Source organism: Dendrobium catenatum, unplaced genomic scaffold (assembly GCF_001605985.2).
Source record: "Dendrobium catenatum unplaced genomic scaffold, ASM160598v2 fragScaff_scaffold_1226, whole genome shotgun sequence".
Taxonomy (NCBI): Eukaryota; Viridiplantae; Streptophyta; class Magnoliopsida; order Asparagales; family Orchidaceae; genus Dendrobium; species Dendrobium catenatum.
This window is the reverse complement of record NW_021319688.1, coordinates 312781-336336: the sequence shown is the minus strand read 5'-3', so window position 1 is coordinate 336336 and position 23556 is coordinate 312781. Positions and strand designations below refer to the sequence as shown.

General features: G+C 36.6%; 1 protein-coding gene across 2 annotated transcripts; it reads left to right on the top strand.

Moving 5' to 3' along the window:
• Positions 1-8344: 8344 nt before the first annotated feature.
• Positions 8345-22971, top strand: LOC110112382. 2 transcript variants are annotated; one of them, XM_020844582.2, is made up of 4 exons: positions 8345-8495; positions 9274-9549; positions 17219-17387; positions 19748-22971. In XM_020844582.2, exons 2-4 carry the CDS (start codon positions 9436-9438, stop codon positions 22594-22596), a joined length of 3132 nt encoding a protein of 1043 aa, XP_020700241.1. In that variant the 5' UTR covers positions 8345-8495; positions 9274-9435; the 3' UTR covers positions 22597-22971. The 2 variants fall into 2 exon arrangements, with proteins under 2 accessions (XP_020700241.1, XP_028555106.1); XM_028699273.1 differs by lacking the exons at positions 8345-8495; positions 9274-9549; positions 17219-17387 and adding an exon at positions 18116-18435.
• The last annotated feature ends 585 nt before the right edge of the window (positions 22972-23556 follow it).

The window sequence follows — 23556 nt, the reverse complement described above, 5'->3', positions numbered from 1 at the left end:
AAAGGCCATTTGCTTGCAGTGAAGTGGATTCTATAGAGTTCAAGAAAATAAAACAATTGTAAATCATCAAGTCTGAGATTGCTAATGATCATAACAAGCATTGATTAACAATCAACTATGTGTTTGTCATGATAGGAGGACAGAGATCACTGCTACCATCAACATTTGTTTTGTCTACTATAGAGATAGAGTATATGATGGTAACATAAGCATTTAATCAGGCCATTTGGCCTCATAATTTGATCAAATGCTTTGAAATTGTTTAGAAAAATATGAAGATTTTTCATAGTAGTCATATTACTGTTTGCTTGGTAAAGAATCATATTTCTCATGATCCCACCAAGCATATTGATGCTTGGTACCACTTTATTAAAAAAATTCTAGAAGAAAAGGACATTATGTTCTTGAAGATTAAGACTACAAATATTCTATGATAATAATTACATGGAAGGGATCAAGTTCTAATACTTCTTTGTCCTGAACATCATCTTTCATGTTTTTAACACTTAAGAGTGTATTGATGGTAGAATCATTTTCTTAAGGTAAATCGTCAAGAAAGAGATTGTTGAAAATAGCAACTCACTTAGCAAATATGAGTCACAAGTTTTAAAAATAAAGTTCAAGATCATTCGAACTCCGATGTCAGTGAACTTATAGTCAAATTGAATATCTCAAGGAGACGAACCCAACAACACCAAATTCGGTTCAATCCAAGCCCAAATGGTCCCAAATAAAAGAACCAAAGCCTACTTGAGAGTTTCAAAGCATTAATTGAAAGACCAAATAAAATTTAAATATGACATGCTTGTCTTTCAATCGAGAGGCTCAACAAGACGAATCTAACGAGCCCAAGATAACTCAATTCTGACATATCTAAAGCACCTAAATACTTGATAAACGTTTCATGATCAAGGGAGCTAATACTAGCCGTCTGATGGAACACTCACAACATGTCCGTGATCTTCTACATATTTACTAGTCATATCACTCCAAAAAATTATAAATAAACTTTCATTCTTCACATGAGAGAGAGAGAGAGGAGGAAGATGAGAAAAGACTCATAAGCTTAGAGAATTCTAAAGCCCCACCATAGCACCACCACCGGCAATCCGCGCCACTTGGCCGTATTTCTTGATCTCCCCTGACCATTACCAGACCTCCATCTAGCAGCCATTGATGGTCCTTTCGACCACCATCTCCCGCCAACTATGATCCTTCTAATTAACTTCGCCCGACTATGGTCCTTCCGACCTCCATTGTGTGTCGATTACTGTCCTTTCGTCGCCCGCCAACTATGGGAAGAGATCCCTCTAATTGATCGGTCCATGTTTGTAAATTGCCTCCTTGGACTAATGTGAATTTGCTGGCTGAGTATTTTGGCACCATAGGAGTTGCTAATCGTATGGTTTCACCAGGAATTATTTTGAAATCCGTCACTACAAGTCCACAACTCCAAATTCTTTGGTGCATTTGATTCTCTTCCTTTTTTGCATCCATGAAACTGTGATTAGCTTCTCAATGATTTTCTTCCTTATTTCTTTCTCTACCGGCTTTTTCATAAGGACGAGGGGAGTGGTCGACCAAACATTTGGTTGTATCCACACAAAGTTTCCAAGAACCAAAGGGTCATGTAACAGGTACCTATGAAGATTCTCATGCAGCTTTGGCTGCTGTAGAATTGTTCGATAATAATGATTTCCATGGCAGCACTATTAAGGTTTAAACAGCAGAGTTAAAGACCAAAGATTCAGGAGATCAATTCAACAGAAGGTGTAGATAACAACATATCTGGGGATTTTGGTGGGAGGCAGAGGACGGGTTGATGTTTCAGGGAAACCATGGCAGCAAGATGGAGATTGGTGGTGCCCAAATACAAGGTCTGTGATGTGACATTGGTGAGCACCGTTTCCTGCCCCTTGGATTCCTATGAAAATTCTTAATATTTGAAACATAGCTCCTTTCTCAAACTCATTTGTGTTAGCACTTGCTCCAATTTCAATTTTTCATTCCAGGGTGTATGTAATCGCTGTGGGACTGCTCGCCCTGCTGGTGCTGGTGGTGCAGGACAGAGATGGTGGTGGTGGTGGATGGGGGAGGGGCCATGGCTGCAGTGAAATAGTTGGACTTAGGGCATATCCAATTGAATCCAGCCGAATGGTAAAACTTCCGCTATTTGGTTGTGGGTGAATAATGGGACGTCAATATTGACGTTGCACTATTAAGCTCCGCTATTTTTCTGTCTCTACAGAACTTGCAGAAGAAACACGCCAAAGAAGAGAACGACCATTACCTTCTTCGTAGGGAGCAAAATGGAGTTAGGTTGGAGATGAATCAGGACATTTTTTAGTTTCACGATATTTTAGAGTGAAAAATAAGATTTTCGGTTGGTTGGAGATGCCCTTAGTCAAGAAGCAGCTCGCCCTGCTGGAACTTTTGGTCCGAATGATTTGCCATGCCCCATGTAAGAGTTCGCCACTTGCCTTTATTGAAGGGGAATTACTTTGGAGTTGTTATTAACTTGCACTGGCGGCAGCAGCTCTCCTTGTCCTGATAGATATTGAAAATATTGTCAGTACGAGCAAATATTCCATGCAGTTGTAAAAGATTTGTGAATAATTTTCATCATAGCAACAAATTTTCTAACTTCATTTATCATAATCTCAACTAAATGTCTGACTCAAGTATCATAATGACCCTCTACAAATATGATTATATTGAACATCTATATACAATACAAATAAATTCAAATTAGTCAATTTCAATAAATATAAATAGCATAACAAAAAGTTGTGATTTCAATATGTTTGAATCATGTTCAAACATATATGAGTATGGTTAAGCAAGTTCTGAGCTAAATTTGAATAAGATTCAAGCGAGCTTTAAACATGATTGTAACAATTAATATGATGCCTAATGCATTTTAAGGTTTAAGTTTTAGAGCAAGTTTACCTACCGAGGTTTAGGATGGTTGATGGGCGAGCACGATTGGGAACTCTCCATTCTGAGTTTGAATCCCTTCTACTACAACCTCGCCTCCTTCGAGGGGTATAGTAAGTGTGGGTCTGATGCCGGTGGGTGGCCTCGTTAGGTTCCGCCGAGAGATTAGTTATGCCGCTAAATGCTCCATTTGGAGTGGCAGCGGATAGATACTCCCGTTTCACAAAACAAAATTTTGCGTGAATAAGATTCTAAATTCTTGTTATAAGTTTGTACTTTAATAGTGTTTTAAACTTAAGGATTCTCCTTATAGTCTCTTTCCTATTATAACCCACAATTACTTACAATGAATACCTTTAAAACTTAAATACGAAAAGTATAATATCATTAACATAGACCAAAATATCGTTGGAACATAAAGATTGTTGCTTTGAAGCTTTACAACATGACGAATAAATATGCTTTAAGATTTTTTGAGACAGAAGGTGCTAGGACATTTGATCATCTCTGTTATTTGAAATTTTATTTTTGTTGAGACTGTAGAAACTCAAGGTAGTTTCTTGTTTCACGATAGGGAAGAACAGAGAGCAATAGCAGTAAATAGAAATGAAGAAGTATTTCTTATTATCTCGGTTAAGAAGAATACAGGAGTTTAAATAGAAAATACTTTGTAACATACAACGCTATACAAAAGGCAATACATAAATATTAATTTGTTTGCTCTAATATCCCCCCACAAACTGATGATTTATCGACAATTGTCAGTTTGGTACGTAGTGATTGAAAGCGAGGAGTTGATAGAGCTTTAGTGAAAATATCCGCCGTTTGATCAATTGTGCTGATAGGTAAAATACGGATAGTATTTTGACGAATATGATCTCTAAGAAATCGGTGATCAATTTCAATGTGCTTAGTACGAGCATGAAACACCGGATTGTTAGCAATTGCGATGGCAGATGTATTGTCACACCTAATGTCTGTAGGCAATGATTGTGAGATACCAAAATCAGTAAGAAGTCTCCGAAGCCAGATAATGTCGGAGGCTAGAGCTGCTAGGGCCCGGTACTCGGACTCAGTGGAGGAGCGAGCTACCGTTGTTTGCTTCTTTACTGACCAAGAAATAAGCGTGTTGCCTAAGAATGAGCAATATCCGGATGTAGACTTTCTTGAAACAGGATCACCTGCCCAGTCCGCATCTGAAAAAGAAGAAAGAAGTAAATTAGATTTTGTAATCGGTAAACCAAAATCAATTGTACCTTGAAGATAGCGGAGCAGTCTTTTGAGCATATAGACATGTTGTGGTGCTGGATCTTGCATGTGTTGAGACAATAAGTTCACACTGAATGCAATATCAGGACGAGTAAGTATTAAATATTACAGCGATCCGATTATTCGTCTGTACATCGTTGGGTCCGAGAGAAACGGATCCGGAGACAGGTCCTGCGGAAGCTTGGTACAAGTCGGGTTAGCAAGAGGATTACACTTGCTGAGTTGAGCAGAATCTATGATCGATTTGGTGTAAGTTGGCTGAGAAAGAAAATAAAGATTCTTAGAATGATGAATTTGAATACCAAGAAACGAGTGTACCTCACCGAGATGTTTCATAGTAAATTTCTGATGTAGGAGTTGAATTACCTCATTAACGAACAAAGAGTCATTACCCGTAAGAAGAATATCGTCGACGTACATTAGCAAGAATATTTGAATCTTATTTTTGCGTAAGATGAATAAAGAAGGATCAGATGTACTTTGAGTAAAACCAAGAGTTTCAAGATGTGCGGTAAACGTATTAAACCACTGACGAGGAGCTTGTTTTAAGCCATAAACAGCTATTTTTTACATGCTCTGATACCATGTAGAAACTCAAGGTAGAGTTTCTTGTTTCACGATAGGGAAGAACAGAGAGCAATAGCAGTAAATAGAAATGAAGAAGTATTTCTTATTATCTCGGTTAAGAAGAATACATGAGTTTAAATAGAAAATACTTTGTAACATACAACGCTATACAAAAGTCAATGCATAAATATTAATTTGTTTGCTCTAATAGAGACTAGAGTTATTGCTTATATATCTATAGAGTAGAGGCATATTGGTCCATACACAACTTTTCGGCAATATTTTTTCAAGAAAACAAATACTATGTATATTTAGACAATTACATTTACTATGAGACATATAAAGTCAAATATTCCTTCAATGAATTTTATATAACCTAATTTATAAAAACCACTCAAACTTGGCCATTTAAATAATATATTAATTATGTTTTTAATATTATTTACAAATGAATTGGATATAGATTTATTAAGTTCATCATCTAATAAAATATAATTATGATACTAATATTAATGCAATTCATGAAAACCTCTTTAAATTCTCTCAATATGAGAATTTACGTTATAAACTTGATGTCTCCAAAATTTTACTTCATATATACAAATCTTAATGTATTTTTTTGTATTAAAAAGTTCCTAAATTTAATTCATGATAAGATAGACTCTAGTTTCAACAAACTTATATTTGAGTTGAACATCTTGACAAGATAAACCAATCAACAGAATTCATGATCAGATAGAATCTTGGATTTAGTAAATCCAAGATTTATGCCAAAAATCAAGTAAAGACAAATTTTTATCATATTGAGATTTATAGGTGATAAATGTAAATAATGTATTATTTTATGTGTTATTTTAAGTAAAAATATGTTATATTTTAAGTAAAAAATATTATTTTATGTGTTGTATAGGAAAAGAATAAAAAGAGCACAAAATTCTAGTATCATCCAGCGTCGTGCCACCGAATGAATCAGCGTCGTGCTACCGAATGAATCAGCGCCGCAACGCCATTAAGAACATCGCGGAGTACCACAATGTTTGACATGGTGACAATGCATACTTCTCTGTTTGACATAACTGCAACATCAAAATGGTCGGCTTGGCGGCATCATGTTCACTATCTTCAAGCATCGCAGCGTCACAACCTATCACGCCTTGGCGCCTAAATTGCCACTAGGGCGCCGCCGTTGTGTTCGAAAGTTAGTAGCGTCATGACATAGAAGTTGTAACTTATGAGCGACATGATCTACCAACAAAAAAGCGACTATTCACTAAGTAACTAATCTACGTTGGTAATTGCCTCGATGAGCAAAAACATCAGTGCAATGACGTTAATTCATTTTATGGGCACTGCGGTGCCAAACTTTCAAGCATTACAACGCTAATTGTCTAAATTGTGTTTTCCTATAAATAGTTAATGTGTTATGTTTATAAGGGAGTTTAGTCATTTGTATAATTTTAGTACTTTTTAGAGTAATTCTTTATATCTCTCTAAGAGTCAATTCTAAGGGAGACTATGAAAGTATTGGATATAATTATAAGAGTATTTTATTTAGTGTTTGTTGCAACAACTCTGTATGTTAAGGAAGGAGTGTATAGGAAAAAATATTGATATTTTCTGGTGATATCATTCTCTTGTATTTTTATTTTTCTATTATTTTAATGAAATGAGTTTGTTTATCTTTACTTTCATGTCTAACGAATTCTCTAGTTTTAGATTGATGATGTAGATAACATAATAAGTATTAATGAGATTCGTAGGCTGAAAAATTAAATGATGTTTTCAATATTATCCCTCTCTTTATTTAATGGACACAATAATCATAAATGTAGTTAAAACCTAGTGTGATGTATAACTTCGATGAAAGAATGTAAAAATAACCAAGAATATTAAAATAGTATGTTTGCATACCTAGGCATAAAATGTAAAATATGCTAGGTTCTTAAGGAGATAATATAACTATATGAAGTCACTAGATATCCTTTCACCTCTACAAGCTCGACAGAGATCTATGGATGTATATGCTCATAATCACATTACAAATAAGAATTTTATTAGGAAAAATATGCAATTTACAATCATCAATAAAAAATACTTTATTTAAATATTGTATATATTATTTTACTGTTTTTATTCAGTGATTAAATTTTTACAACCAACATTTTTATTTCAGTGGAATAATTTTATAATTAGAGTAAATAGTAATAGTTAATTGCTAGAAAGCATATTTCCTCATGGGTTCGACACTTTAGTTTATCATTTTATTACTTAATTCAACAGTATACTTACGTATATGAAGTGAGGTTTATTATTTTTATATATCAAAGAAAACTTAAGCATTGTTTAGGGGAGATAGAGCATTAAATATTTTTCATAATTCAAAAGTACACTCAAGAACCCCATCAACAGGATTCCCAAATCCTGTTTGGTAGGATTTATTATACCTCCTCCTCACTTCCTGCATAAATTAGGTAGCCAAACACACTGTAACCAGGTCTCTTGCACTCAAGTACTTTTGCTGCATCCCAATTTTCACCCTACCCCATTAAACTTTGCCATCTTTAATTATCCTTTGAAAACGTCCCAATTAGTGCTAATTTTAATCGCCTTCTTTAATTAATCGATTTAGATATTATCTTTAATTATTTAGGGTATCGAGTGTGATGCCCAAATATTTAATTTTGGAATAATTGTCTATTTCACCTTTTAATTAATCTACAAGAGTCTCATATCTCATTTGTTTAATTGCCACATTATGTGTATCAGCATATGTGTTATATCAAGAAAGTATTCTATGTGGACCGTATTATATTAAGACATGCACATCATGTATAAATATAATGTATCCTGTATATCATGTTCATGTAGCTTATACCCTTGTAACATTCTTATCAATCATTTCATATACATGTATGAGGCATGTCTTGTATAATGTACATATCATATTACATTATGTCACATATGTAATTTATCATGTCATATACATCTACAAGCAAGATAAGATATATGTCTGTTTGTGATGTTTTTCATGTATCTTATTCTATAGGCCAACTCTATATGAATCAATCTCAATCAATCAATCATGTTTATAGGAATTAGTCTCTATCACATATCACAATTTAAGATAACTTTCATGTAATAAGTCATCATTGTATGCCCATCGACGTATCATATCACATCAATCAATCACCTTGTACCTCAATTTTCATATCACTTAAGATTATACCATTAATATTATTTAAAATAAATCTCATTCTCCCAACCTTCTATAATAGAATAATACATCTCCAGTTATTCTGAATGAGTCAATTATTTATAATCTAACTTTCTCGCTTTTACACACATTTAATATTATATAGAGTATAATAACAAATATCATATTCACCTTATGCAACTATCATTATACTCATCAATATGCTTTTATTATGAAAAAAAAAAAATATTTAATTAGTAATTACGCTACTAATTATCTTATTAATCATTTAATTATACTATTACACTACTACTAACGCGTTGTATCGGAAATAACGACGGGAGCTCGCTCGTTGCAGCTCGACTGCGTTGCCCTCTTCGACCAGGGTTTGCTTTTCTTCTTCGTTGCTGTTGGACTTCGCCTGCTTCGCGTCAGAGACGTTCCCTTCTTGTCAGATCGGAAGTATTACGTTCCAAGACGTTCTTCCTGTTGGATCGGAAGGAGCGACGGGAGCTTGCTCGCTGCGAAGGTAACCATCTTTCTCCCTTTCGCGCGCTTCTTCGGCCGTATCCCGTAAATCCGCCGAACTCCTGGATTTAATAAATCCGGGATTTAGGGCAAGATAATGAAAACGGAGGATTTATTTAGCCGTGATATTTACTTCTCAAATCCTTTTTCAAACAGCCCATTGATTTTGATTAAATTTATCTCTGAACTTTTCCCTTTATATCGGTTGGTTTATTCAAATAGAGTGTATGTTTGTTTACGCGCCACTGCATATGATATGTAATGCATGATAGAGCATATTGATTAGGATTTGTTGGCAATTATTCTAGGAGATGAGGCTGAAGAGCATTGTTGCTGCTGAATCGAAACATTTTGTTCTCACAGCTTGATTTTATCCGAAGATGGTCTGTTTAGTACTATTGACTAACTGGTACCAAATTGAAGCTTAATAAACAATTATCAATAAACATAGGTTAGAAAAACCAAATCATTACAAGTGTATCATTATCCAATGTCGTGCAACTGTGATATAAAATTGTTGAAGCAAAAAACCAACTCAGCAAATTATAGAAACATCCAAAAACATTGATCAACCACATCTTGATAGAATTATTTGGCCTCCAACCACTGAGTTGTATTATAAGGGTTAAGGGATGAACATTTATTTTGTATTGTTCGCTGTTCTTAATGTTTTACTTGTGAGCATATACCACCGAGAGCACAGTTTTTGGCTGTTTTATTTACATATAGTGTATTAGAGTGAAGGAACTGCTGCTCTTTAAATCGAATTCATTTTGCAGTGCCGAGGAAGAAGCTTTTTTGGGGATTTCTTTGTGCAATGGGCTATTAAGAAAAGTGGAATGAAAGAGGAAAAATATCTCTATTGAAAACTTTCTGAAACGGTATTCTATTATTTTATCCGACTAACTTTGACATTGGATTCTTATACGTAAATTGGGGCAATGTTGGAAAAAATTGGTTTGCCTGCAAAACCATCAATGCGAGGAGCAAATTGGGTGATTGACGCATCACACTGTCAGGGTTGTTCTTCTCAGTTCACCTTTTTTAATAGAAAGGTATTTGTTTCTCACTTTTATAACTTAACAAACTGGAATCATCCTTTTTTTAAGTTTACTTATTGAGCTGAATTTTGATGTAAATTTTGTTTGATTATTTATGGATGGCGAAAGAGTTTTGTGAGCTATCTTTTTTGCCTCAGTTGTAAACTTCCATTAGTATTTTTATTGTTTTCCCTTTCTGGTTAATGCATGCGTTGCTTGTTTCTAGAGCTTTAGTTATTTCCTTCATTCTGTCAGATGTATAATAAGATTTTTTTTTCTCCCGTAATGCTTAGGGTTATGGAGCTCTCCTTGTTATCATATGCATATCTACTTTATCTGCAACTGTGCGCAAGCATCTTCTATTTTTGTAACATGAAACTGAAGAGTGGAACCATTTGTCAACCCTTATGGCTTTAGATAATTGGAACGAATCATTGCTAAATAAAAGTGGCCCTAGTGTATTGGATAGTCTTTCATATGAAATAATCACTAAAGTCACTTCTATCATCAGCCGCCGCTGCAACTGCCTTTTCCCAATTATTTTAGAATTGGTTTTATGAATCTTTCTTAGTCTTTTTTGTTATATGTTGCATTTAACATCGACGATAGTTGTCCTTTTCTACAATTTCAAGCCTTATTAGTGCATGTTCTTCTCTCATTTCCTTTTTGGTATGTCATATATTTGCTTTAGAGTTTTGTGTTGACCTCTATAGAAAAATAAAATAAAAAATCAAATCACCTACAACTGCCTATCTGACATCGTGCTCCGCACGTACCTCGCATGTCTCGATGTTGCTCCGCTCATCATGTTTCCCGCGATCTTCACCTCGATCAATTGGCCGCTCTCGTTATTAAAATCGAGAGGAAAGAAGCCTTCAGCTTCTCTATTTTCCCTCACACGAGCTTCCAGCCTACCCGCAATCTCCAATCTCCCTCACAGTGCCGACCACTGCTTTGATCCTCCACTCCCGATCAAGGACAACCAGTTTTTTGATTGCATCTCCGTCACAGCCCGATCTTAACATGCCTCCTACGTCACGCCAAAGCAACACTAACACCCCAGCCCGATTTCCTGATTGTGCTTCCTCCAAGTCGGAACCTGCCTCCCCTGTCCGTCTCTGCCCTTCCTGAACTCCATCCCCTTCAAATACCTTCGATTCATCTACTTGTCATCAAAGCCGACGCCTTATATGTCTATCTCCCAATCCCGCTTCTTGTACCAAACCAATTTCACACAAGCAGTTCGATCCCAACTCCCTCCCTCGCGTCTGACGCTCGAACTCTAGGATCCCTCCATTTGAAATCCTCCCGAATAAGCTCTTCTCTTTGAAATCCCTTAACGTCTCAATCTGCTAACTCGCCGAACTCCAACATCCCGTACCGTGCCCGCCTCTGATCGGATCCACACACCAATCTCCTCCTCCGATCTCCCTGTCTCCATCTGAACTTCATATTATAGATCCAACCTCACGATCTCCTCTAGCAAGCTGATCGAAGACCTACGCCTCTTCCGATCATAGCCTTCTCGTCACTTTGCCGCTTCCTCTTCTCCATTCCTTCGACAACACCAGATGCCAACCTAATCTTGATACCACTATCCGATCCTTCATAATCTGTGAACCCGAACCTGACCCGTTTTGAAATCAGGTCGGGTCAAACCCGAAATTTTCGGGTCGGGTTCCGATCTGGTTTTCGTGTCGTGTCAAATATTGACACCCCTACATACAGCTGCCCGATTCCATTCCAGCAATCAACCATAATAGCGACACTTGATCGATCTTTCAACCATTCGAGCCCCCTCACAACTAGAAGAACCTATTGACAGGTAAAATTTCTCTAAGATTTTTTTTGTAATTAATTATTTTGTTATTATTATTAGTTGACTATTGTTATAATTAGTTATGATAATAATAATAATAATAATAATAATTCATTATTATTATTATTTTAAAAAGTGAAAAAAGTGGAAAAGAAAAAAGAAAAATTTTTGTCCTTGATCTTCGTGCCATTGACACTGACATCATCGTCGCTAGCATAGTCTGTAAGGTATAATTCAAACCCTCAGAATCCAGTCCTCGACGCTTGTGGCGTGCTGGAAAATCACCTATACATGCTTTTCTTAGCGTGGTAGGAGTGAACCCGATGCGACATTTGCGGCGAGGCGGGTATGCCATATACACTTTTTTCTTAGCGTAGAAGGGACAATTTTAAGTACCCATACGAGCCTCAATGCATTTCGAATAGGTACATAGAAGACCCATACACTCCTTTCTTAGCATTGTGGGATTGAAGATCATGGCCGCAGTGTCACTTGACACCTACCATGCACGCTTTTCTTAGCATGGTGGGAAGACCCAACTCCACAAATTTTCTTTAAACGGGAAGGCTCCAAGAGGCTGTCGAAATTTACATTGAAATGCATAAAACTTAAATAAATATCGGGGGACCAAATTTGAACAAACACAGGGAATAGAACTTGAACTGAACTGGACCCTAAACTCTAAAATACACAGGTAATTTAAAAATTCAAATGCTAGATAACAATAACTCAAACAAACATTAATGAACAAGCAGGGAGCTTGTGACATATGAAATTTCAAATATTGCTTGTATACAAACAAAGATCAAGTAATCAATGTGCAACATTCACATCAATAGTACCCTGCAAGTAGGAGGGATAGGTGTGCACTGAATAACAACTTGTTAGCCAACATGTACTGAAAGAATTTAATGATGAATGCAACTCACCAATCAGTGTGCTTAGGGAAACCAGTAATGAATGCAACTCAACTGGTAAATTGGTAGTCCACATCAACATGAAAACAAACATACAAAACCTATTTGCAAATGGCAATATTCCCCACAACATTAACTTGCAACTAGATGTATCATTCCTTGTGAGCACTAAAAGTCAATATAGAATGAATATAGCGACTCGCCAGTCAACATGCAGTGAGAAATCAATGGCGGATGCAACTCAACCAATAAATAATAATAGCATGCAGTCAAATGTATCAGTCTTCTACTAACATTGGAAAACTAGTGTGTAATGAATCTAACGACTCGCTAGCCAACATACATGAAGAGATTGGAGGCGAATGTAGCTTGACTTGCAGTCAACAGTAGTTTGTGGTAGTGTGCAAATGAACACACTAAACTTGCTGACAAATGATGATATATCCTATAGACGCACACATGCTGCATGCAACAAATGCTAGGGTGTTCATACAATGAACAATAATCAAGCTTTTAGCAAATATATCATTTTCTTACAAATAAAGGTGGATGATATGCAACAAATGCAGACGCCTACGAGCTGCTGCAGGAGGCTTGTGATACACTCAACATGCTATATATAAACAAAATGCATAAGAGCTGTGATAAATGCAAATACCTATAAGCAGCATTAGAAGGTCTGCATTCAACACAGCTTGACCACATGCAACAATTGAGAATTTGTAATGCATACAACGATCTTATCTATAAACAATAATGATGAATATATCGCCAATATGATGGATCTTCTATAGACTTGAGATAGAAGATTGTGGCGTGTGTAAATGCCTACTAGCAATGATGGAAGATTTGCCATATGCACAATAACAATACATGCTATGGCATCCCTACAGACAACAATCATTTAATGACATGCAAATGCACTGATCCATCGCAAGAAAAAGCAATTGATATGCAGTAAATGTAAGCACTTACAAACCGCTATAGAAGACCCATCTCATACGACAACCATGTCGATGAGTGCCTTCATTTTATATTGGAGTTGAATGTTTTGTTCATCAAGTACAACTATGCCTTATAATTGGTAATTTTAGAGATTCTGATAGTGACAGTTGGCGCAAAGAAGGGCCACACGGTCTAAAGAGAAAATCCATTGATATGTTACTAGAGGAAAGTTTGAATTGTGGCACTAAGCATGCAATGGTGAATGATTCTGTAGAGTCAAAGCATGATCAGTTGAAAAATGTCTCATCTCTGTATAAATATTGAGGCTTTTGGAGAAATGCTGCATTATTTGAATGGAGAACAAATATTTGAATATTAAGCTTTATAACCTAATATCCTACATGTGCATGTGCATCATTAAATGTTGCAGTTGTGGGTTGAAGGGAGCTGCTCTTGGTTGCTAAGCCAAGTCCTGCAAGAAAATTTTTCATGTTCAATGTGTATACTAGATACTAAAATATTATTGGGATATTGAAAAATATCTTGTGCTATGTCCTATTCATGCTTCGAGGAGACTACCTTGTGGCGAATTGAAGACAAGGGGAACCACCAATGCGTTAATCGAGTTTTTGATTGCATTAGATTATGATACCTCATTTATTATAAGACGACCTCATGCAATTTGGATGTCCTCATCTAATCTAAGGATTGGATAATTTGTGGACTCGATCTCTCTAAGGGCGAGAAAAGTATTACAGAAGAAGCTTGAAACTGCTAAAGTATTAGCTCTAAAGGCAGGAACTGTTGCTCTCCATACATTATTCCTTAATGCTATTGTTGTCAATGATCTACAAATGTTGTATGAAAATGAGCTGCCAAACAATGCCACCGGATTTGCAACACTCTTGCGAGCTGACAGAAGGCATTTTGCAAGCTTCAAATGAAATCAATGCAAACTTTAACAACAATCGCGTAGTGCAAATAATTATATTTAAATATTTAAATATTTAAATGCTCCCCCTCATGCATTAAAATATGATTATCCGCATGGGCCTGAACGAGTGTGTTATAGGTACACACGTGACATCTGAGGATGCTACCCGGGTAAAAAATGAACCTAAGTTCGAGCATAATCCTTCTATGTGGGTACATAGGAGTCGACACGGCTCGAATAATCAAACAAATGTACAATTACAGCATCGACTGGGATATTTATGTTACACATTCATATTAGGCGTTCAAGGTATATAAAAAAATACTAATAAAAGCCTAAAGCTGACTACGAACTTGATCCTCTGTCATCAAGTTGACAGAGTCGACAAGGTTCAATCAATAAAATGAAAAAGTGTCCATAAGTACTTCAATGATGGCTGTGTTGACTAGAAAATTTCAACCAGAGGGGACCCCCAAATATTTAAAAATGCCTCCTAATTCCCATAAGATATATTCTATGACATTAATGTTTAAAATTGAAATCAACTACCAAACACTTAAAGTAAAGTACTAATCCACAATACGCAGCAGTTTGCCGAGGTAGATAAATCTGAAAATCACTTCAGCTCACAAAGAGACATTGTCCGGTCGAGAATATCATTAGGATTCATTCTCAATCAGTCTCTTACCAATAAGGATGTGACACATGTCCTCTAATTAGCTTTTTCATCGTCAAATGGCACCACAACTAAACAGTTATTACCGGGACCCTCTGACTGAGTGGTTTTGCCACCAAATGACACCATTAAATTACGATCATGGTCAGAGTCCGTATGTTCTCTAACGACTTCAAATCCTTGAGTATGAATCAATAAGATATAATCGATAAGGCAATAAACCCTCTGTTAGCTTAGGTAGATTCAAACTTGTCCTCTTAGACAAATATTTATCTAGGTCTACAAGGTACCCTTGGACGAAGCAACCCATTGCTGCTGACAAGGATCCTTCGGTCAGGTTGGGTTGACTACCTCCTTTGAATAAGTATATTAGGGACCATGATGGCCTGGGATGACAGAACCATGAGATTTGGTACGGTCTATCATTATTCACCTCACCATCTGTTTTAAGTGCAAGGTGGTGAATCTCTAATTTTAAATGTTAAATTTTCAAATACCAAAACATGCTGCTAGTTTACGTCGGATATTATGTATATGTTTGAAAGTTCTCTCTCGTTATCAGGAGTGGTAATTAACTATAGGGCTTGAACCTATAGGAAACCTGAACTCAGATGATAAAATCCTCGCAAAATGAAGGCGAAATCTTCGGTTAATGTCTTTTTTAAAACCCAATATGCTTTCTAAATATTTGCCCCGTAACACACTTTTTGAAACTCTCCTCGATGACCAAAAAAAAAAAAAAAAGAAAGGGGCCGCGGAGAAGCCGTAGTGCGAATTTTAGGAACCCACATTTTGATATTCTAACACATGCACTCTATCATAATATGCTTGTACGCATAGCAACAACAACAACAACAACAAGCTTTTATCCCATTATGTGGGGCCAGCTACATGAATCCTTTTTTCACCATTATGTCTTGTTAATGGTTAAATTCTCATTTAAATCTAATAAAGAAAAATGTCATTTATAACCAAGACTTTTTAGGTCTACCTCTACCTTTCCTAACATAAGTCAAATCTAGTACATCTTCTTTCCTAATGGGGTCATCGGAAGGCCGCCGTTTTATGTAACCAAACCATCTAAGGTAGCTCTCTCTAATCTTATCTTGCACTGGAGCTACTCCAGCCTTTTCATGTATATGCTCATTTTATATTCGGTCTCTAAGAGTAAAGCCACTCATCCACCTGAGCATCCTCATCTTTGCAATACTTAACTAAATATTATGCTTCTCTTTTATTGGCCAACATTCCGCATCATAAAGCATTGCAGGTCTAACCACCATCTTATAGAATTTTCCCTTAAGTTTGAGAGGGACTTTTCTATCACACAACAAGCTCGATGCATGCCTTCACTTCAACCATCCAACTTGAATTCTACTAATAATATTCCCATCTATTTCACCACCACTCTGAATAATAGACCCAATATATAAAAAAATTGTACTCTTATTAATGACCCAAAGTCACATTCCCTCCACTAGATTTATTATCACTAAAATTACACTCCATATATTCAGTTTTAGATCTTATTTCAAACAAAAGCCTTTAGACTCTAAGGTTGACCTCCATAAATCTTGTTTACCTTCAACTCCCTCTCTAGTCTTATCAACAAGAAGAATATCATTAGCACAAAGCATACACCAAGGTACAACCTCTTGCAAATGTCTAGTGAGAACATTCTTGACTAAAGCAAAAAGATACGGGCTTAAGGCTGATTCTTGATGTAATCCAATTGAAATAGGAAAATACTTGGTCAAACCACCTTGTGTTCAAGAACACAAGTAACATTATTAACCATTTTCTTTTCTAGAACTTTGTAGCACTTCTCTTGGAACTAGTATCATCTAAATATGAAGTCAGTCCTTTAATGAATTGAACCTACATGATATTCCTTTTCTTTTCTCCTTAGTTCAATGAAGCTAAATGGTAGATCCATTGGTCCGTATATGTGGCTTTGGTAAATGGAACCTTCATTAATATTAAAGTTGTCCTAATGCATTGGCTAGTAATTTTTTAACAAAAACTTGGTTAACCATTCCAGTATGATTGTCATCATTAAAATTATCTTAATTATTCAAAGTAGACTTTAAGATTCCTTCATCATTTTTTTTGTTTGGTCTTTTACGTTCTATTAATTGTAGTTTTTTTTTTAGTTTTGATTTTTTAACCTTTCTTATGCAACTTTTTTTCTTTCAGTCGAAGAATAATTTTGCGTTTCATTAAAGATTTAATTTATAGGGTTCACAACTTCACACAACTATTTTTCACTACAATATATTTTTTTTTTTGTAACTTCTCCTTGCATATGGAGAAATGATAGTGTTTAGAACTGTCCTTTAGTTTATAAATCTTTAGCTTTTTTGAGTTCACAAATTATATATTTTGTCTACCAGCATCACTGCCGCAGATGTGGTGGCATATTTTGCAATAGCTGCACCCAACAAAGAATGGTTTTACGTGGGCAAGGCGATTCTCCAGTAAGGATATGTGATCCCTGTAAAAAGCTTGAAGAGGCTGCTCGATTTGAGCAGAGATATGGACATAAGAATCGTGCTACAAAAGGCAAGTCTTTCTTTAATCTCTTAGTTACGCCTTTCCACTTGTGTTCGCTTTAACTCATGTAGTTTGGTCATCATAACTTTTGAACATTCATGCAGCACTTTAGAAGTATATCATGGGTGTAATTCACATTTATTTATTTCATTTAAGAGGAATTCAACTGCATCAGAAGAGCTTAAAATGACCATATATGCTGCTATGCTGATATTGGTGTATTTTAGAAAGCTGTTATACAGGATTGCTTTTTAAATTGTACTATTTCCAACTAAAAAAAGGAATTTCACATATTTAACTGCAATTCAAGGGGCTGTTTGGTTGGCTATAAAGTGAATGCAATGTAAAATAAATGCAATGTAAAATAAATGCAGTGTAAAATAAATACAGTGTAAAGTAAATACTTGAGACTGTTTGATTTTATGTAAATTAAATGCAGGGGAATTATTTTTTCTATTTGGTTGGGTGTATGCAGAGTAAAGTAAAATCGTAGGTCTGTTTGAATGAGACATTCAATCGAGCGTTTGGTGTGTCTATTCCTAAAATGAATTTATTCGCCATATTGAAGTCCCCTAACTGATTAAACACATAAGACATATCTTGTTATTCCAGGTTCCCACACGAGGTGGTCCGACCATCCTGTGGCTCTAGGTTACCACATTGAGTGGCATACCTTGCGGCTCCAGCTGTTTGGTTGCCGCCGCTTCGATCATGCAGTCTCATAACCGAAGGGCGGAGGTTTTGCGTCCCGGGCAGAGATTGTCCGCACCATCGAAGGGGCGAAGAAGCACACAAATGGCAGAAAGATTACCCTCACAATGTGAGGGCTCGAAGGAGTGAAGTCCAACATGAAGGCAACGCTGTTCAAGGGGCGAAGTCCAACAGGAAGGCAGTGCCATTGAAGGAGCGAAGTCCAACAGAAAGGCAACACCGCCGAAGGGGAGAACTAGAACAGGGAGCGTAGTCAAAGGAGCGAAGTCTAGCAGGAAGGGAATGTCGTCGAAGGGGCAAAGTTGTCATCATCAATGGAGTTGAATTTCTCTCACCCGTGTCTTGTGTATTCCTTTTTCACTCGAATTTAAGCAATTTTCCTTTTCCTGTAAAATGAATTGTGGCGGGGAGTTCAGAATACATCACGATTTCCTTTCACTTTGCTCCATTTCAAACCAAACAAAAAAAATAAAATACATATATTTACTTTACATTCATTTTACGGCCAACCAAATAGCCCCTAAAGTATTAAAATATCTCATAGATATCATCTTATGTGGCCGCAACGTCCAAAATGATGATATACAACAAATATTGGTTTGCTTTTTGTTAGGAGTTGAACACCAAAAATGAACTAACAAACAGTAAATCTCAGCAAACCAAATAGATTTTATTGATAATAAAGCAAACACGAACAAGTAAAATACAATGGTCCTCTTTTGAGAGGAGGACATTCTCTCCTAAATCATAGCACCGATAGAATCCCTCACAAAAATAGTGGATAGAAAGAACACTTACAAAATCTGCATGAAGAAAATAATCCACCAAAAGGCCTAATATAACTCTCTCTATTTTCTCCCAAAAACCTGAATTCACTCCATATTTTTTCCCCACCTTTTCCTTTTATAACTGATCCACTCCTTTAATTCTCCTCCCTTTCCAATTCTCCTCTCTTTTCATTTTTTATTATTGAACAATTACTAGGCATGTTTCACACTGAGAAACAGTTTTGCTACGGTGATAGTATTTGCCTTTTGTATTAACTTCAACTGACATTGACCCAGTTTTACTAGAAGTAGTGACATCTTAAAATTACTGCAAAGAGTAAATACCGCTGCAAGTACAAAGCAAATAGCATTCCAAACCACAACTCCTTGGTTGATGCTCATGTTATCCAGTTTGGCCACGATGATAACTTCTGGCCATCTTTAGTCGTTTGAATAACACATACAAGCATCCATAACTTATGCTGGAGTTTATGACATTTTTGTTAGAATGAGACAACCCCCGTGGCAACCTACTTATCCATGTCATACAACTGCAATTAAGATGCTCAAGCTTCTATACAATGTGAAAAATATATGCAAAATGAAAGCAATTCTTTTAAAAGCCGTCATGTACTCACTTTCCCGTGTGGAAAAGGGGTTGTTGGTTGGCATTATTCATTGTAAGTTGTCATAATAATTCAATAAATGTAACGTACAAGTTCCAATTCATATAAAATCTAACTGACCTTCCAGCAATACTAACCAGCTTCCTATACCTATGAATTAGTTTTTCCATAACTTACAGAATTTTATTTAGTTAGTACTCGAGCAATATTGGAAGATAGTGTTTTTGGCCATTGGTAAATCCTTTGTCATATGATCTTGGTACAGGTAATTCCAAGCAGATACTAAAGACTGAGGATGAACTTCTTGGTGAGATTTCAGGAACTAATGGGAAGCATTTGATGCCTTCTAGAAATGAACCGCACATCCTTTTGGATTCCCAAGGAACCTCAAGTACCTCCAATGCAAGTTCGAGTGTGTTATCAGATAATTCAGGTGGAGGAGTTTGTAGTATTTCTGTTGAAGGGCGTGATGATGTCCTCATTGATAGTGAAGGCAGTAGCCCAGAGGATTTACGCCAGCAAGCAATGGAAGAGAAGAAAAGGTATAGGATTCTGAAGGCAGAAGGCAAGTCTGAGGAAGCACTTAAAGCCTTCAAACATGGGAAAGAATTAGAGCGGCAAGCTGGTGCTCTGGAGATTGCAATTAGGAAAAACCGTAGAACTGCTGGAAAAGTTTCAAACAGCAGCAGCAGCAGGGTTAGCACGGATAGTATGGATGACAATGAAGCACTTGACAGTCAGAAAAAAGTCACCTCGTCAAGGAATAAAGAGGTGAAGAAGGATGATCTCTTCACCGAGCTTAAGCAACTGGGGTGGTCTGATGCTGAACTTCATGATGCGGGAAAAAAGCCAGTCAAGCTTAGCTTGGAAGGTGAACTCTCGAATCTTCTGGGAGAGACTTTTCAGAAATCAGAAATTGGTAGGAAAAAAGGTGGTGTTGATAATACTCAGGTTGTTGCTCACAAGAGGAAGGCTTTATTATTAAAACGAGAAGGAAAGCTTGCTGAAGCTAAAGAAGAACTGAAGCAGGCTAAGATATTGGAAAAGCAGCTTCAAGAGCAGGAGTTTCTGGTTGAGGCTTCAGATTCGGAGGATGAGCTCTATACTTTAATACAGAATATGGGCAATGACAATCAAGATGATCTAATGTTAGATAATGATCTTGATGTTGGTGCAAACTTTGAACACTTTCTTAGTGCCTCGGATGATATACCTATTGATGACAATTTAGAGGTAACAGAGGATGATATGAATGATCCAGAGATTGGTGATGCCTTGAGATTATTTGGTTGGTCTGAACAAGATGATCAGCATGAACAAAGGGATGCATCAGAATCTGTTCCTTTCGATCAAGAAGGATTGCAAGCCAAAATCCTTAATCTGAAGAAGGAGGCGCTTAGCCAGAAACGGGCTGGAAATGCTCCTGAAGCAATGTCTCTTCTTAAGAAGGCAAAGCTTCTTGAACAGGACCTTGAAACCTTTCAGTCTGATACAAATATGCCTGAACCGGGATTTCCACAGAAGATGCATGATAATCAAATTAATGCACCTAAAAGTAAGATGGTGATTCAGAAGGAGTTACTAGCCTTGAAAAAGAAAGCACTTACTTTGAGAAGGGAAGGACGTTTAGAGGAGGCAGAAGAGGAACTAAAAAAGGGCAAGGTTCTTGAGCAGCAGTTGGAAGAGCTTGAGAATACTTCAAAGAAACATGTAAATATACCAACCCAGAAACGCATGGAGCCTACCCGTGTCCAAGATAGTGCTATTGGCACCTTTGATCTTGGAGTAGATAGTGCAGAAATAGATGTAACTGAACAAGATATTCACGATCCTGCAATGTTATCAGCTTTGCAGAACTTGGGGTGGAATGATGATGAATCTGTTTCGCTAATCGGAACAAATTTTGCTTCCAATCCATCCAACAGCCAATCTGTGAATGAAAGTGTGCCTGCTGCAATGCCTTGGAAGTCGATGAAAAACAAAGCAGAAATTCAGAGGGAATTATTAGCTATTAAAAGGAAGGCCCTTTCCTTGAGACGTCAAGGGAAGACCGAGGAAGCTGAGGAAGAGTTGGAGAGGGCAAAGGATCTGGAAAAGCGATTGGCAGACCTGGAATCACGAAGTTCAGGATCTCTGGTTCAGCCGGAAACACATAATATTGTTAATGATAATTCAAGTAGAATATTGGATGTCAAAACGAATAAGATACTTGACACTGCAAAACCTCCTGAAGCACTTTCTGTTCTAGGTTCTAAAGTACAGTCACCTGAAACATATAGTTCTGAAGTTGAAATGGCAAGGGAAGCTGTCTCTGTTTTACCTGAACTGGGTCAAAATATTGGAGTCAAGAGCAAACGGAATGGTGAACATGTTTCACTTAAAATTGAAAATTCCTTTAGTATTATGCACGAAACTAATGGGATCAGCGGTTACAGAGATGAGATCCTAGCTCATAAGAGAAATGCTCTTGCTCTGAAGAGGGAAGGAAAGTTGATGGAAGCCAGAGAGGAACTCAGAAAAGCAAAGCTTTTGGAAAAGAGTCTTGAAGAAGGTCAGGAAAGCTGTAAAGATGATAAGCCTGCTCTAGTTTCTACTTTTGAAAGCACTTCAATTGTGCAAGAAACCAGTAGAACTCATTTGCAGAAACCATCAAGTCGCGACCGTTTCAAACTGCAGCAGGAATCCCTCGCTCATAAGCGCAATGCTTTGAAGCTGCGAAGAGAAGGAAAGATACAGGAAGCAGAGGCTGAGTTTGAAAAGGCTAAAGAACTTGAGAATCAATTGGAAGAATTTGGTGCCCAGGCTCCTAGCAGTAGTGTCATAGGCATTGATGCCGTTGGGGATCTTCTTGATCCTCAGCTCATGTCTGCCCTTAAATCCATTGGATGGGATGAAAAGGATCTTGTATCCAAAACTTCAGAGAATCCACAATCCCAGTTAGCCAAGGAAAAGGTTCCAGATCAATCTAACCTGGACAGATTCCACCTTGAAGAACAGATAAAGGCTACTAAGCTTCGTGCTCTTAATCTGAAGAGAGCTGGAAAACAAGATGAAGCTCTTGAAGCTCTCCGTTCCGCGAAAAAACTCGAAAAGAAATTGGGTTTGATGACTTGAAAAACTGATATTTATCCTTTCAATGTTTTCATCATGCAATGAATTTAACTTGAGTTAGGATAGAGCTTGTGAGAAGCTGATCTGCAAAAAATAATTCAGCCTTGAAGGTCATGAAACCATGAGCCCACAATCATCTGGATGAATTTCATGGCTATATTGCTTTGTACATTGGAGATTTTAGTGGCTGATTTGTACTGTGATTAGAGTCCTCAAAGGTTGTTATATACTTGCAATAAATATTATAAAGTTGTGCTGCTAGCATTCTTATGGTTTATGGCTTCCAGTGACAGCACTCAGTGTGTTGTCAATTTTACTGAACATACTTGAAGAATTTATTCTATAACAATTCCTCTATAGCAGATTTGAGTTGCAAAACAGTACCTAACTATGCTTTGAACGTTGTTTTTTTTATTATTATTGTTAAAAAACATTTACTTGAGAGAACACAAAATGTGTACTCTTTTTTATTATATGTATTTTTACTTCTATGTAACTGTCTTTTGGTCTCTGCCTTCAGCTAATTTTCACATGATAATTGACGAAGTGATCTGAAATAGCGCCAAAGTTGATGTCAGAGAGAAAGTGGTATGCATGATACTTATTTTGTTCTTTCTACCAACTCTGATCTCTTTAATTTTGCTGTTTTTTTTTTTGTCTTCTCCCATTGTATGATTGCTTTTACTCTATTTCTTATTTGTCTCTTTCATCAAAAAAATACATTCAAAATATTCCAAAACCATTTCAACAGGCCGAAAATTTTTTATTTAACTTTGATGTATTCCCTCCATTAACTTTGAAAAACTATGTGATGTCTTTAACCTTCCTAGAGAAACTTCTTCCTACACATACTTGGGCATTATTATATCTATTAAAAGGTCTTACCACTTAGATTCTTGAAATTTGTTAAATAAGGCTACCATATTACTTGATGGTTGGATACACAAGTCATTATCTTTGGTC